The following is a 17,719-nucleotide window of genomic DNA, read 5'->3' as shown; positions in this document are numbered from 1 at the left end:
TCAGCACAGAACTCAAATACCCTACAAAGTATAAAGTGTGCGGATTAGATGGGCAATGCCCTCCAACAGTGACTAACAGGTAATAAATAGGCTGTAAAAAGTAATAGTCATCTATCCTCTGGAGTCAGTGTGAGTGCGATGTGCCTGAAAAACCGTTACTCTGCACTAAAGAACTGTGACAGGTCTGAATGAGCAAAGGGTGATTGCTGGCATCTTACCATAAACTAACTAGAGATCCCGACATTTACAACCGTTTTATTGTGCCTTCAAAAATTATACAACATACTCAGGAAAATCACAAAACAATCAGTCTTTAGGTTTCTGTTCTTCCTCTTACTTACTCTGAAGAAATTTCAAACAGAAAACAGTAAATCTCTTTGTCTGCAAAGATCATTGGTCTTAATTAACAGTTACAAGTATACAGCTATCTAAGCAAATGGAAGTTGAGATTTTCTCCAAACATGTGGTATTCCAATTACTGTTTAACATATCAACTATCATGACAACCAGACTCCTGAGGCTTACATACTGAATCTGGATGCTTCGGTACAAAAGACAATGACAGTTGCAAGCTTAATTTAAAAGAAAAAAATCACCAAGACAAACTTTATTACTAAAACTTAATCTTCGTTTAACGTATTGTTATTAAGAAAGACCCAGTAAAAGACTCTGAACCATAAATTACTTTCATTTACACTTAAGGCAACAACAGTTTATCTTATATGTTAAATGTCTGTTACAGGTAATCAGTTATTTTCTTAAAGCTCAATATTTTAGTTTTAGTATCTCAAAAAATGTTGCTATTCCTTTAAAATTGCTTCCTATATGAAGCACACAGTGTGTACATATGTGTGTGTGTGTGTGTGTGTGCGCGTGCGCATAAATGTGTGTGTATGTTTAGACTGTATTATCTTTTCCTAGTAAACAAATAGCCATGTACTACTTTAAGAGGAAAGCCTGGGCAATGCAGCACTGATGGTGGCCACCCTAAAACCAGCTCATCACTTACAGGGACAGTGCAATCCCAAGACAACAGGAGCACAGTCGGTCTCTCCCCAGAAACCATTTCATTAACCAAACACGTGAGCTTTCACAAATAGCTCTGGAAATTTGCTGATAAACATGTGTACCAAAAAAGAAATGCATAAATAAACTACGAGGTATTCCACGTGCGTTGATTATTTATTTCTTCCATTTATTTCATCTGTTCATTGGGAACAGAAGAACGAAGCAATAATGGACAGCTGTCAACTCACTGTACAGCTGGGCTTCAGTGAACTCAGGTTCAAGAAGAGGCCACAGCCTATAAGAGTGATTTAAACTCTAAAGAGATATCGAAGATGACTGCTGCAGCTAAGAAAGCCTATAGAAGGAAACATATCTGAAGCACATACAACCCACACATTATCAATTTATAAACTTTTTTAAAAGCACCACTCCTTCCTTTGAGTTCCAGTTCACTCAATGTTAAGAAGATGGATGCTATTCACCTACTTCCGCTTAGTCACCTGCCCATCGGGGGTCAGTGCTGTGTGCCCTTGGCTCTGATTTGATTAATTTACCATGAAACCTGGTGATTTAATATAGTTTCAAAATGCCAGCTAAACATCTTAAGATAAGGGAGATGGCGCTCATTCCCTGTGTTAGCTCCCCTAACAACCCCGTTACAATTTAAAGCAGCAGAGAGACAAGACTGAAGGCGGCGGCCGATGACATCACTGGGACTAGATGCTGGTTAGATGCCATGGGCAGGGATCAAAATTTGAGTTTTCTAATGCTATGTGCTGAGCTGAAGTGAGTGCAGAAACCCATGGGAGTGGGATGCCACTGCTCAAGATCGCCTGGGTCGTTTGCAAACAACAGTGCTTGTCCCCCACTCCAACTTCCTGGACTTTCACTTGGGCCTGGCACCTTCTATAATGTACAATGTGATGTACTGTCAGCTGCCTTTGAAAGCAGGCACACAAGTGCATATGAGTCACTGATGTGTCCTATCTTCCAAGTTGAAAACAGTTATTCCAAAATTTTAAAAGATGAAATTACACATGCAATCAAGTCCACATATTTGGTTTCTGCCTATACCAAACAAACAGCCTATTTTATAAGACACAAAATAATAAATCCTTTACCTAGCCCTTGACGTTTTAAGGAAAAAAAAATCTTTTAACCCAAGAAACTGAAAATATTTACTTAGCAAACTCTTGTCAGAGTACATTAAAACTGACACCTTCTGCTTCTAAACTGACCCTAGCCTGAGGAGACAGTGTAGTTAGTACCACACTGCACCAAGTGTGAGGAGAGAATGGGGACCAGGCATGTATGGTGGCTGCCTGTAACTCCAGTGATCAGCAGGCAGACGCAGGAGACTCCAGACAAGACGACTAGAAAAACTTATATATTTGTATCTGTGGGTTCATACAAGAGATTGTCCCTCAAATGATAAGGTGGACAGGAACCAAAGACAACTCCTAACTTTGGGCCTCCACAGACACGTAAACACATGTATGTGCACGCACATAAGCATGCACACGTGCGCATATACACACACACACACACACACACACATTAAAAAACTAAAGTAATCCCATGAACTATACTTACTTGACTACCACCTGTATCTTCCGTTTACTATTCTTCAAAAGAGACCATTTACTTTTTTTTTTTTTTTTGGAGCTACTTAACATATACTCCAGGAAAAATGCCAAACAAAAATGTTGTGATTTAAAAACGCTTTTTAATATGAGGTAAGATTGTTTTTTATCAAAGTTAACAAATGTATACCAGGGGCTTAAAATTCATTTTTATATTCACATTTAAACATCAATATGCAAAATACAAGTTTAGACGCCAAACATGAATGCAGGCCATCTGTGACTTTTACATAAAATACAGACTAATTCAGACAAAGCATTTTCATTTACTAAATGTGTTCATAAAGCTCGTTACCTAAGTAAAATAGAAATTAGAAACTCAAGAGTTATTTATTACGCCCTTCTCTTCATATGCAAAACAGAGAAACCCTGTGTCACATGTGTATATATGTATATACAGGTATACACACACATATACACACATGTGTATATACATATGCACACGTATACACGCATATACGCATACATACACAAACTTCAGACTAGAAAATCACCTACATTTTCCACAAAATGAGCTTCTTGCTCTTATTCTGCAAATCTCTTCAAAACAAGCCACATTCTTCTAAAAAAGATCACTTGTAAAATACACATGGCAAGGCTTGACTTATATATTAGGTAGTTTGAGAAAAGGTAAGTTCCAAGTAAAACCATTGAGATATCAGATTTAAACTGGAAAACATTTATTTAACTTTGGCCATATCAGGACAACAAAGTAGACCCTTCATGTCACCACTCATTCAAAGGACATGACAAACATTAACATAATGTAGCCCATGTTGTCTCTGAGCATGCTCAAGGGTGTCTCAGACCCACAGTATCTTCTACTGAGTGTGCAAGAAAGAGCTGCAAAGTGGTTAGTAAGGCAAGGTGCTGATGACGCCTTCTCTGCTTGAGCATTCATCCTCCATGTTCTGAAGATGTTATGAACTGCACATCCATAGATAAGTAGTTTTTAAGGATTAAGAGATCAGCAATCTTGAGTTTATTAGCTACTATCAGGCAACTAACTTCTAATATGTGACACAACATAGCTTAATAGTATATGGAAGAAAGCAGCCTGAATTTTTCCCCTCAAATGTACAGAAAGAATTTCTTATACCATCTCATACAGTCTTTGGCCTTGAACTATAGAGCTGTTACTTTACTGGGAAGCAAAATAAGCCTTCAAGTGTCCCTTACTTGATCTGAGAAGGTCAAACTCTCTGTCCAACAGTTCCTCTTCTGTTAACTTGGAGAAGTTGTCTTCTCCAAAGGGGTTCCACCCTGACATGTCAGGAGGGTGACTGATGGCCTTCTGATGTGCAAAACTTGCAACTGCCTCCTTCTCAGCAACTGACCTAGTTGAAAGAGGAAAGAGAAGGAGAATGAATGAAAAGGATGACACTGCAACTGAGAAAACTTCTCAGTGCCCACTTTACAGACAACACCTCCACCAGGCACGCTGCATAAGGCGCAAGAGTGTGCCCCTAACTTATTAGCCCCTTACTCCTCTGCCAGGAGAGGTATACAGCATAAACTTTTGGGTCTACTGAAGAGAGTAAATAATTCAATATATGTAAAACAAAAGCAGTCTCAGGTTTAAGACAAAACAGAGAACAAGCAGCTGCTAAATGTTAGTTGTAACTGTCAAAGTTAGCAAAGCCCCACAGAGATTATCTATAGCCACAGCAAACAGCATCACTCTACAACTACTACAGAACACTGCACAGGGACCCTATACCCTAGCTATATGGAGTCACCACAATCATTTTCCTTTTGAAAGTTATACTCTCTATGTGGTGGTTTGAGTAAGTATGCGCCCCAAAGACTCGTGTGTTTGAATGCTTGGCCCATACGGAGTGGCCTTGCTGGAGGAAGTGTGTCACTGTGGGGGCAGGCTTGGAGGTCTCCTACGCTCAAGCTATGCCCTGTGTGGCTCACAGTCTCCAGCTGCTGCCTGGGGATCCAGATGTAGAACTCTCAGCTCTTTCTCCAGCACCATGTCTGCCTGCACACTGCCGTGCTTCCCTCCATGACGATAATGGACTAAAACTCTGATTAAATGTTTGCCTTTGTAGGAGTTGCTGTGGTCATGGTGTCTCCTCACAGTAATAAAACCCAACCATGACACTCTCTCTACCTATAACTACCAAAAATATAGATGACCTGCTAGTGTTGGCTTATCAACAGGCAGATAAATGAGAATTATTTTGTATACACACAATACATCACCTATGGTGTTGAAAGTATCTATGGTCCTGGACTTGATATCTGATAGGTCTGAAAGTTTTTAAGAGAAAATACAAGCCTAAAGGCATCTCAACCGAAAAATGCCTGGGTACCTCCCTCAACACAATCAGAAATCATAGCACAGATATGAGGCAGCCTAACTAAGTTATCATGTTTCTTTCATAATTTGGGTGTAAAAGATTAATAGTAGGGAAAGAAATATCTTAATTTCATAAGCCTTGGCTCAGCTCCTAAAATCACTGTCATTCCCAAAACACAGATTGTAAAAATGAAAATGGGGCAAAGGATGCCCTTTAATTCCTAAATCCAGGACTATTTGGTATATTTAAGCCAAAATGAGAATGTTTAAACAATTACTGAAGGCTAGAGCACACAACAGGAAAATAAAGAGTGATTTACCTACAACTAAATGGACCTACTCAGTTGGTAAGCTCGGGCACGGCCAAGTCACAAACCTACCTTCACGCGGCAGAATTCTAACTCTATTGTAAAATGTTTTGCACTTTCAGAGTCCTTAAAACACCCAAAGATGAAAAAACTCAAGGAGTGTGTTTCAAACTGTCTGGCTTCCTGTCTCAATCATTCTCCTTCCACTCCTGGATGAATTCAGAGACCGCTTTTGGCACACTACTCAACAGTGTCACCTTAGCCTGCACCTTAAAGACATAGTAAAATACATCTCCAAGGGCTGGGGATACAGCGCCACATAGAGCACTGGGCTGGGGGCCAGGGGGTTAATAAATTATTTACACTTCTCCCCCAAAGGAATGGAACCCAATCCCTAATGCCATTTAATAATTTTCTTACTGTAGTCACAATTGTTTACTCCACCACACTGCATTTTTTAAAACGCATTTGACTTAAACGACTGTAAATAATTGACAATTCTGAACAAACTAAAGACAGTAATTTTCATTATTAAAAACAGCATTGGGATGCTGGAGAGACACCAGTGGTAAACAGCACTGCCTACTCTTGCAAAGAATCCGGGTTCATTTTCTAGGATCCACATGATGGCTCACAACCATTTGTGACTCCACTCCTAGGGGACTGGTGCCCTCTTCTGGCCTTAGTGCACACCAGATACCCACATGGTGCAGATATATCCATGCAGGCAAAACACTCATACATTTAAAATAAAATTTAAAAAAAATTTTTTTTTGGTTTTTTGAGACAAGGTTTCTCTGTGTAGCTTTGGCTGTCCTGGACTCATTTTGTAGACCAGGCTGGCCTCGAACTCACAGGGATCCGCCTGCCCCTGCCTTCAGAGCACTGGGATTAAAGGTGTGTACCACCATGCCTAGTAATAATGATGATGATGATGATGATGATGATGATGATGATGATAATAATAATAATAATAAAATTTTAAAGTAGCATAGGGGTTAGGGATACAACTCACAAAAATAGTGTGTGCTTGGCATGCCCACGGTGCTGGCTTCACTTCCCAGCATAGACGACAGATAAGACAGGTTATAAAGGGAAACATGTTTTTCTGTATATGAGCACTAAGACACTGATGAGAGCTAGGCACTGTGGCACAGGCCTTTAGTCCCAGACCTCTGGAGGTTAAGGTAGGTAGAGCTCTGAGTCTGAGGCAGCCTAGTCTACTAGCAAGTTCCAGAACAGCCAAGGCTACACAGTGAGACCTGGCATAAAACACTGATGAGGCTGATAGCCTGCTCGCTGACTTTTAGGGCTATTGACTTATGTATACTTTATGCTTCTGAAAGATCGCCAGCCTCTGGGACGGAGTACTGACTGGAAACCTGCACGACAGGATCGTGTTACTGTTGCACAGAGTACTCACTACCTAAACTTTTATTATTCGCTGTTTTGATTTTTTTCCTGTTTCTTGAGCAGTTCTGGAAAGTGAACCTCAGTTTTTACCATGTTAATTTCTAACGAGAACAGCAGCTTAACCATTGCACACAAACGGTATCAAGCAGACTACATGTGTCTAATAAGAAAAGCTACACTGTTCTTCCCACTGAGGAGCTGAGGTTAGAGTTATTAGACCACTACTTGCATTTCATAGTTTAGATCCTACTGGGTCTAATTTGCTTCAACTGTGTGTTTTAGGCCTTAATTTCTTATAATAATGCTACCAATGTATTATAGAAGAGAGCAAAATAGACAAACTAAAACTAGAGTGAGCAGACAGCAAACACTGGTTTGTACCTTTAAGTTCTATTCTCCATTACAATAATTTTTCCCAATTGATGCATGCCTATCTTTTCTTCAGAAATGTATTTCTGAAGATTTTAAAAATCTCCTCCCTGGTGTCTCCCCAGTGTGTAGCAGAACCCCATCATTCTTGTCTCCCCCACCCCCCAGTCACACACACAAACATGACTAACTGTAGACTTCCCCTCTTTGGACACACACAGTTTACAGTATGACGCGGCTGCTCTCAGGGCCACTGGCTACTCCAACTCACATCCTCTCTCTCAGTAAATATCTCAAATCCTGGAACTGTGTGTAAGAGCCTCTGTCGGGTTCCCACAACGAGTTTATCAGCTAATTTCAGTCTTGTATTTAAAGATATCAATATTGACTACTTTGGAGTGGGAGAGGTGTTGTGTCTTTGTACGCATGTATACTTGTACATGTTTGTGTGTGTACACACATGAGGAGGGAAGAGGCCAACCTAAATGTTACTCCTCAGGGGCTGTCCACTTTGTCCCTTGATACTGGGTCTCTTACGGCCTAGGGCTCATCAACTAGGCTCAGTTGCTTGGTCAGGGATCTTCATGTCGCCAGCTCCCCAGCTCTGAGATCACAGTGTGTGCCATCAATTACTCTTTGCTTTTTGTTTGTTTGTTTGTTTGTTTGTTTTTAGAGGCTGGAGATCAAATCTAGGTCTGCATGGTTGTGTGAAAAGCACTTTATCAAGGTACCACCAACCCTTTAATACTGACTCTTAATTCCATGATGGTTAAGAACTTACTAACAGTAATGTCACATCCAAGTGAGAAACTTTGTACCAAAGTTCAATTTATTCCAACGATTTCCCATAGACCCATATAATAATTCTAACCAATATATCTGAATAGTTAAAAGTCACTGTTTCTCAACTACACTAACATTAAGTTTGCTACAGATGACATGCTTAAAATGTGCAAACTGAGCCAAATTATACAACAGTCAAGTTAATTGAAGGTAATATTAATTGAAGGTAATAGGAACATGTAAGCAGAAAAGGTTAGCATGTCTAGAAAGCTTAGCTTTCTAAGATTTTGCTTTTACTTAAAACACCAACATTGCCTTTATGTGCATACCAATAAACTCCTTAGACTAAATGTCCTTAGGTGTGGCTAAACTCTGTCTGTAAACAGCAACCGGCAGAACTGCTAGATGATAATAAAAGGAAGTTAGGCAGGAAGGGAGGAGGAAAGGAGGGAAGGAGGGAAGGAGGGAAGGAGGGAAGGAGGGAGGAGGGAAGGAGGGGATGAGTGGAGGCAGGCAGGCACACAGCAGAGGACTAGAAGGGAGGAAGGGAAGGAGGGAGGAGAGAGGAGGGAAGGAGGGGATGAGGGGAGGCAGGCAGGCACACAGCAGAGGACTAGAAGGGAGATGGGAAGGAGGGGAGGCAGACAGGCACACAGCAGAGGACTAGAAGAGAGGAGGGAAGGAGGGAGGAGGGAAGGAGGAGATGAGTGGAGGCAGGCAGGCACACAGCAGAGGACTAGAAGGGAGGAGGGAAGGAGGGAGGAGGGGAGGCAGGCAGGCACACAGCAGAGGACTAGAAGAGGAGCCAATCAGCTTGCCAGGAAAATCAAAGGCGAGTTCACTCAGTGCCATTTGGCTGCACTTCTCATCGGTATCTCCCACTCCCACAGTAAGTCCCTTTGCATCCACTGAGAAAATACTTGCCTGTTGACACCGAGAGAGGAGTCTACGGGTCCAACCTGAGCTGGAAGCGATGATGCGTAGGAAACTAAGGCTGGTGAGAACTCTTGAGGGGAGGTAAGATACTCTGGTGACACCTGCTGCTGTGGCTGCTGCTGGTGAGCTAACATCTGCTGTTGCAAGAAAGCCTGCTGATACTGCTGCATCTGAAACACAAACAACAAAGTGCCTACTTTTACTCAGCAGAATCTTGCTGAATGAAGAAGATATACGATGAAAGATTACAAGGACTCGTAAAGAGAAGCGTCATCACATTCCACATTCGGATGCAAGCTTATCTGCAGGTCGCTTGAGAATGTATGTCTGCCTTCAAAGAATTAAGTCAATTAAGTAACTTTTTAACATGGAGAGGGGGATGAGGGCATTAAGTACACATGGAGACCAATATCAGATCTTGCCATCAATATCTAGCTTGGCTTTTGAGAAGGGACCTCACTGGCCTGGAGCTCATCAATTCAGTTAGAATCATGGACAGGGAGCTTCAAGGCCCAGCTCTCCCCATCGCACCCTGGGGGGCAATGGGTGGAGCATTTGTTGCTACTACAGCCTGGGATCTGAACTCAGGTCCTCTTACTTACATGGCAACACTTTCACCTGAGCATCACTCCAGCTGACCTCAGCTAAATCACTTAAATCGATTGGCATATGTGGACAGAAGTGTGTTCTGGTGTCTTCAACCATCACTCTCCCCCTTGTCTTTTGAGACACAGTCTCTCCTGGTGCCTGGAGCTCACTGATTGGGCTAGGTTGGCTGGAGCTCACTGATTGGGCTAGGTTGGCTGGAGCTCACTGATTGGGCTAGGTTGGCTGGAGCTCACTGATTGGGCTAGGTTGGCTGGAGCTCACTGATTGGGCTAGGTTGGCTGGAGCTCACTGATTGGCTAGGTTAGCTGAGCTCACTGATTGGGCTAGGTTGGCTGGAGCTCACTGATTGGGCTAGGTTGGCTGGAGCTCACTGATTGGGCTAGGTTGGCTGGAGCTCACTGATTGGGCTAGGTTAGCTGGAGCTCACTGATTGGGCTAGGTTGGCTGGAGCTCACTGATTGGGCTAGGTTAGCTGGAGCTCACTGATTGGGCTAGGTTGGCTGGAGCTCACTGATTGGGCTAGGTTGGCTGGAGCTCACTGATTGGGCTAGGTTAGCTGGCCAACAAACCCCAGGTTTTTCATCTGTGCCTCCTCCCCTCACTGTTGGGAGTCCAGGTGCACATAACTAAGCCCAGATTTGTAGGATGGGTGCTGAAGATGAAACATATGTCCTTGTGCATGCATGGCAAGCTCTTGATGGACTGACTCATCTCCCCAGGCCCCAAACTGACTTTTGAATCATGAATTCTAAACACCATCGTGTATACTCTTTTTTTTTTGGTTTTTCGAGACAGAATCTCTCCGTGTTAGCCTTGGCTGTCCTGGTCTCGCTTTGTAGACCAGGCTGGTCTCGACCTCACAGCGCTCCGCCTGCCTCTGCCTCCCGAGGGCCGAAACTAAAGGCGTGCGTGTATACTGTAAGCCCCAACTTAGTAACAGACCTGTAGAGAAGGTGCAGCTCATACCCAGCCCTTACCATGGCAGGGTACTGCGATGCAGGAGCTTGTGGCTGATACACTGAATGCATCAAAAACTGTTGTTGAAGCATCTGTTGCTGCTGTAATGCATGTTGATACTATGGAGGGAAAAACAAAAGCAGAAATCAATACTGTGGTGCTTTGAATGAGAATTCTCCATAGGCTCATAGGTACGAATGCTGTTCCCCAGTTAATGGCACTATTTGGGCAGAATTAGGAGGTGTGGCCTTGTTGGAGGTATGTCACTGGCAGGTGAGCTTTGTGGTTTTGAAAGCCCACGCCAAGGCTAGTCTCACTCGCAATTCAGACAACTTGCAGGTCAGATGTGAGCTCTCAGCTGCTGCTCCAGCACGCACATGTCTGCCTGCTGCCATGCTCCCCATCATGATGGTAATAAACCAACCCTCTGAAACTGTAAGTAAGGCCACAATTAAATGCTCGGTTTTATAACTTGCCTTAGTGATGTCTCCTCACAGTAATACAACAGTGACTGAGACAACTAATATCCATGCTTTTCAATGCTACAGTTCTATTATTATTATTATTATTATTATTATTATTATTATTATTATTATTATCATTATCATTATTATATTTTGTATATGGGCATTTTGACTGCATGCATGTCTGTGCACCATGTGCATACAGTGCACACAGAGTCCAGAAGAGAACACTAGATTCCCAGGGACTGGAATTATTGATGGTTGTGAGCCATCATGTAGATGCTAGGAATTGAACCTAGGTCCTCTGGAAAAGAAACTAGTGCTCTTAACCACTGGGCCATTTCTCCATCCTGAATTCTGTTTTTTTAAGTATTGACTTTATCAGAACAATGATTAGGAAAATCAAGTCTTAAAAACAATATGAAACAACTATAATGTATGATCGTGTCTATATGTTTATCAAAAATAGTTTTAAAAGTAGTAATAAAACAGTTTAACTAAAACTGTATCAGCATAGTTTAAGGATGTTTGGAAGAAAGCACCTTCCCCTGGTTGACAGACCCTTCAGAGATCTGAGACTCACTGCAGCTAACCTCCAGGCTCCCCACTCTGCTCCTGTGCTCTCTGGCACCTCACGGCAGCCAGCGCTTACTCACCACCCTCTCACTCTGGCTCTTCCGGCCAACAGTGGAAGAAGCGACACAATGGAAAGTGTCATGCACACAGGCAGCACCAATACACCCTAAATAACTGCAGACTGCGTGTGCTTACAGTATTTCCACTTAGAAAAGTTAAGTGAGGCCAGAATTTTGCAGGTTTTTATAAAGTAAAGGACAGAACGATGCCTTCTTTTTGCCTCTATGCCAACACAGTCAAAATAATGGAAAATTAAAAATAAGGATGCAGAAATGACTTGGTAATTACTAGGCTCACAGTCAAAGTCAAAAATTAAATAAAACAAAATAATAAAAAGACAATGTTACTTTTGAAAATACAGCATTTTTTCCACATTAGCACTGGTTATAGACTCAATATATAACAAATATATAACTGGCTTATTCTGGAATACAAAGCGGGTTATGATGCAGGCTTTTGTAACACAGCATCTCTCTTCACTTAGCATCAATGTCAACTAACAACATATTCTTCAGTGACCATAAAATTGAGGGAAATGTTTATTTGAATATAGCTCAACTTATGATTTGCCTATAAGTCTATGACACAAAAGTGAATGCAATGATATTCAATTGCTGTGTGAAGTTTGCAACACTACTTCCCTGATTAAAGTAATAAAAATACTACCTGCTGCAAATAAGCATTTTGAAGTTGCTGCTGCTGCTGCTGCTGCTGCTGCTGCTGCTGCTGCTGAGGATGATGATGATGATGATGCAGATGAAGTTGCTGTAATCTCCAATCTCCCTGCTGTAACTGCTGGAGAACTCTATGCTGCTGTGGTGGTTGCTGAGGGGAACCCTGGGCCATTAAGACTTCAGACCCATTTCCAAGTCTCAGTGCTCCTGTATTTCAAAAAATATCAATACACAGGTAATGTCAATAAGATGGCTAGATTTCAAGTTATTTAAATAAGACAGTTTTTGTTTTTATAATAGACTTTTCTGTGTACATTACATAGTCTTAGCCAAGTATTTGCTGTAGTTGTAAATGCACATGAAATGTAAATTTGTCGTCTACAACCCCAACAAGTGAGTGTCGTAGGAAGACCGTCTGCGCGAGTAAGTGAGCTCAGGTTCAACAAGAAAACCCGCCTCAGCAAAGGTGGGGAGAGTCAGATGGAGAAGGATGAGTGGGTGAGAGCATGTCTGGGCAGCAGCAGGAATCTGGATCCTGGCAACCAAGTAAGCAATCAGGATATGGCTGTGCACCCCTGTTGTGGGGCCTCGGGGAAGTCAGAAGGACCAGTGGGCTCACTGGCTGCCAGCTCAGCCCCAGGTTCAGCACGAAATCTACCACAGAACACGATGCAAAGTCATAGATCAGGATGGCCAACACCTTCTTCTGGCATCTGCATGCATGCATGGACACAAATGTATGTACCTGAGTGTGAGTGCAACACACACATACACACACACACACACACACACACACACACACACACACAGAGAGAGAGATAGAGAGAGAGAGACAGGTGACACCAATTGAGAAAGAAACCCAATGTTGACCTCTGACCTCCCTATGCATGTACACATGAATATGTACATGTGAACATACATGCGAACATACAACTAAGTAAATAAATGAGAAGCACAACTACCATTCATCTAGCTACAGCAGTCCTTGGGATACACATGAAGAGCTCTTGCAGAGAGACACTGGCACACGTTTGTTGTCCAATTCACAACAGCCAATATATGGAGAGAGCCTAGATGTCTATTAACAAATGAATGGAAAAAGAAAATGTGCTAGTACACATTCACAATGGACTTTACTCAACTGTAAGAAGAACTGAACTAGGGCGTTTTCAGAAAAAAAAAAAAATGGATGGAACTAGAGATAACGCTGCTAATCAAACTAAGCCAGACTCAGAAAGACATCATTCATGGGCAGGGTCTAGACACACATGCACTGATATAAAAGTAAAGACAGATTAGGGACACGGAAAAAGTCTAACAGGAAGGAGAGATACTAGAGGGTGGCAGGATGTATGTGACACGAAAGTAACAAGTGAGTGATTGGGGGAGGAAGAGGGCCAGAGCAGGAAGGGCAGTAAAAGGACTAACACATTTCATATGTATTCAACAATGCCATAATAAAATAATAATCCCATTGGGAAAATTATCTGACCAATCACTGGGCAAGCATTTTCAAAATTTTTTACTATCAAGTGTTGCAAAGATAGGAATAAAAGGGACTGACACTGGCTGGTGCTGTATATTCCTAGAGTCTTTGGGTAGCACTCAGACTGCTCACAAATTTTAAATGAATACGCCTCTTTTTAAGTTTTACTTGTGTTAGATGTGTGTGTGTGTGTGTGTGCGCGCGTGTGCATGCAGGTGCACCTGGACATGAGAAGAAGGCAGCTCCCAAAGCTGGTGATACAGGCAGTTTTGAGCTGCCTGATATTTGTGCTGGGAACTGAACCAAATGATGGTTCACTGGAAGAGAAGCAAACGCTTTTAAGCAAGGAGCCATCTCTCCAGCACCCAAATATACTTAATATACTCCTCGGACAAATGTGCTGACATGGAAATCAAGAACTGATTACATACCTGTTCACAACCACACTATTAAGAATAGCAAATACTGGAAATAACCCAAGTAATTATACAGCTTACAGTATACTCCTAACATAGGTAAGCAAAAAGTTACACAACAGATCTGTACTGACAGTTTTCAAAATCATCTTAAAGGGAAAAATGTAAGTAGCAAAGAAACCTATCTGAGTCTATGAAAATGACACATTATTTATATGAATTAAACATGGCTATATTAAAATATTAATTTATACTGTGTTCACATTATGAAACTTATTGTTTATACTAAACAAGCTAAGAGGGTATACACTACACTGCTATTTAACTGAAAAGAAAACAGGAAATTTTTACATTTTTCTGTCAATTATTTCTATAGCAGATGAACATTTTACTCTCATTTCTAAAGCAGAAAAAAATATTTAAAAAGCAAAACAGTGCTAAAACAGGAAATGTGGCTCCTGACATCAGGAGCAAGCCTGGCATTCACAGCTAGGTGACACACAGGACAACAGAACCACTGGGTAACTAACTGTGTGTGAAGAGACAGGAACATGAACAGCATCCAGACCACAGCGTCTGGCCACCTGCCTCGCGGCTGATTGCTACTTCTTTACTCAAGCAAGGGCTCTTGCCTCTCCTTCTGGGTAAGATCCTTAGTCATGTTATGTGGCATGTCCTTGCAGAACCCCAAGAATTCTGTGACTTCTAATGAGTCCTTAAATCTGCTCTTAAATTACCTACACACGGCTGCTATGGCCTGAACATATGAGCATTCTCCTACAGGCTCCTGCATCTGGGCACTGGGTATTCTGGCAAGATGCAGAACCTCAAGGCAGCGGAGCCGAGCCGGATGATGTGGGGCCACAAAGCTTTCTAGGCAGGCTGTCCACCCTGTTTCCTGAGTGTATATGCCAGGTGACCAGGCACCTGCCACTCCTGCACTATGCCTCCCCTGGCTGCTCCCATGTCTCTCCCACCATGAAGCCCTTCTCCCTTAAGTTGCTTGTCAGGGTATTATATCATATCAACAGGAAAAGAAATAATCACAAAACCCAAATCCTTTAAGAAGTCCTTCCAAACTTGTCAGTGAGATGTTTACGTGAGATGTAATTTCCCACCTGCCTCACCACCTACCCACAGTTGAAAGCAGTTGCGACTCCAATTTTATAGAAGACGTGAGTAAGAAGGAGTGACATCAGTGGGAGCTAGCAAGACAGCTCAGCAGCACTGAGGGCTGCCTGCTCTTGCGGAGGACCAAGTCAGTTCCCATCACATACATAGTGGCTCAGGGCTCTGTAGCTCAAGTTCCAAGGCATCTGGTGTCTTTTCCTGGACTGCACTACCAGGTATACACATAGTGCACATGAATACATGCAGCCAAAACAGCCACACACAGATAATAATTTTTAAGTAAAATCGAAATTATGTACAAATGAGCTCAAAATGTCATCCTCTCTTTTCCATGGATTTAATATTCCAATTGATTCATTTCAATACCACAAATTCATTGCAGCAATATGCCAGGTAATGAATGTAAAGATAAGTGTCACCTCCAGAGTTTGGACTTATGAACAATAATAGCAAGTAACAGCTAACATCTCACAATACTTCTGAACGAGGCAGCCATGTGAACTTCTCAGGAATTCTATTAGACAGGTACTCATATTTTTATTAGATATGTTAGTTTTTTAAAATGGGAGAAATCAATTTATTATGTGCTCTTAACTGCTATGGTACCTTTAATATTAAAACAAGACACATTTGTCAGGAAATATTAATTATATGAATCAGGGTTTCCTGGGGGTGACTCTTCAGATTACATTTTTTAAAAGATTTATTTATTATGCATACAGTATTATGCCTGAATGTGTGCTAGCAGGCCAGAAGAGGGCACCAGATCTCATTATAGATGGTTGTGAGCCACCAGGTGGTTGCCGGGAATTGAACTCAAGACCTCTGGAAAAGCAGACAGTGCTCTAACCACTAAGCCATCTATCCAACCTCTACATTACATCTTTGATACCTTAAAATTTTTAATTTACTCTATCAGAGATATTCTATGGGAATATTTTTAGGGGAAATTTTTTTTTTAGGTATTACAGTACCATAATACATTTAACATTAAAAAACAGGTCAGGCAGTGATGGTGCACACCTTTAATCTCAGCACTAGGGAGGCAGAGGCAGGGAGATCTCTGCAAGTTCAAGGTCATCCTGGTCTACAGAGAAAGTTCCAGGACAGCCAGAGCTACACAGAGAAACCCTGTCTTCAAGGAAAACAAAAGATTACAAAAACAAAATCAAGTAACAGTTCTTATGCTGTGATATCCATATGGTTCCTTCAGCAAGGCTCTGGAGACTTGGAGCTATAAGGATGGAATTTAAATTCCTTCCTGTCCAATTCAACACACAAGTCCTACACTTGTTACACTGCCAACCTCAGGCCTCCTGGCTGATGACTCAAAAGATGAGCTTCTACTCATATACCAAAGCAAACAGACATCTATGTACACTTACATTACTAATAACTTTGTTTTACCTTTAAAAACTTTAGAAAATATAGTTCAGTTTATTAGACATCAGTAGAGAGTTTCTTGTGGGGAGTGTGTATGTGGGTGTGTACAGGTGTGTACGTGCAGAAACCTGGATGTCTTCCTCAATCATTTTCCCACTTTTTTTTTTTTTCCTTTTGAGACAAGTCTCTCACTAAGCTCTTATTTCAGTTAAACTCGCTGGCCAGCAGACCTAAGGCCGCCCTGTCTCTATCCCCTAGCCCACGCCCCCAAGCCCACCTACCTCCACCTCCACACTGGGGTTACAGGAGTGTGCTACACGCTCATCTCCACTGTGTCCTAGGACTTTACTCTCGGGTCCACATGCTTTGCCCACAAAGCACTTGCTGACTGAGCCATTTATCCAGGCCTACTCCTTAAAGCACCATGTTCTGTGCCTTACAATACTAAATTCATTTATACTCTTAAGGAATCAGACCTTATGAGGCTTACCCATACCATGAAAAACCGGAACTGCAAAGGCTAACTACCTTTGGCCTTGTGGTTATTGAATTCCCCGGGAGCAGGGACTTTGACAGGCGTGGCAGAACTCTGAATGGTCAGCACATTGGAAGTGGCAGCAGTGGAATTGGCCTTTGGTCTTTGTCTTGGTGCAATTGAGGTTTCTGTTGGTCCAATGGTATCTGTTATTCTATAAGAGAAAAATAAATTCAGCCCAAATGATGAGATTACTTCTGACTTAGTAGTCATTCTATAAAAACAGGGACATCTGATTACTAATGACCACAGCAGTCCTTTTAGTTGCCTCTAAGTACCCCCCTCAGAACACATGTTGAATAAAGCTAGTGAAGTGAAAAGATAGGCAGCCATGGTTGTTGAAAGTGTACCCTACTGTTCGTAGTCAGCTTCAGAAGCTGGAAGGACAGGAGAACAGCCCCAGAGATTAAAGGGGTGGTGGGAGAGTAGGAGGGTACAGACAGAAACCTTCTCATATCGTTTTTGACAAAAATGACATTAAATTCTTTCAAAAACCGCAAGAACTAGCCCCCTCACTTGGACTCAAGAGAAAAGCAAGGCGATCTCCTACAGCAGGTAAAACCAGACACGAGCGCTTGCCAAGTAAGGCTGCCTGCTCACATCCAACCTTTGTTTTCCTAGAATACTAAATGAAAATTATGAGAAATATCTGCCTGGGAC

General features: G+C 42.0%; 1 protein-coding gene and 1 long non-coding RNA gene across 2 annotated transcripts in view; one reads left to right on the top strand and one right to left on the bottom strand.

The window, feature by feature from the left end:
- Nucleotides 1–17,719, bottom strand: part of Bmp2k (BMP2 inducible kinase) — a 99,848-nt gene that overhangs the window by 21,484 nt on the left and 60,645 nt on the right. The window contains exons 10-14 of the mRNA XM_051170643.1: nucleotides 17,053–17,213; nucleotides 12,101–12,315; nucleotides 10,355–10,453; nucleotides 8,757–8,938; nucleotides 3,831–3,988 (exon numbers count right to left, since the gene is read on the bottom strand). Of these exons, the coding sequence (XP_051026600.1) occupies nucleotides 3,831–3,988; nucleotides 8,757–8,938; nucleotides 10,355–10,453; nucleotides 12,101–12,315; nucleotides 17,053–17,213 (815 nt within the window). The remainder of the gene's footprint in view (nucleotides 1–3,830; nucleotides 3,989–8,756; nucleotides 8,939–10,354; nucleotides 10,454–12,100; nucleotides 12,316–17,052; nucleotides 17,214–17,719) is intronic.
- LOC127210875 (uncharacterized) lies at nucleotides 9,516–9,981 on the top strand. Its single transcript, XR_007833340.1, has 3 exons — nucleotides 9,516–9,650; nucleotides 9,705–9,788; nucleotides 9,873–9,981. It is a non-coding gene; the product is annotated as an uncharacterized LOC127210875 (long non-coding RNA).

The sequence above is a fragment of the Acomys russatus genome, chromosome 28, assembly GCF_903995435.1.
Source record: "Acomys russatus chromosome 28, mAcoRus1.1, whole genome shotgun sequence".
Classification (NCBI taxonomy): domain Eukaryota; kingdom Metazoa; phylum Chordata; class Mammalia; order Rodentia; family Muridae; genus Acomys; species Acomys russatus.
This window is presented reverse-complemented; position numbering and strand designations above follow the sequence as displayed.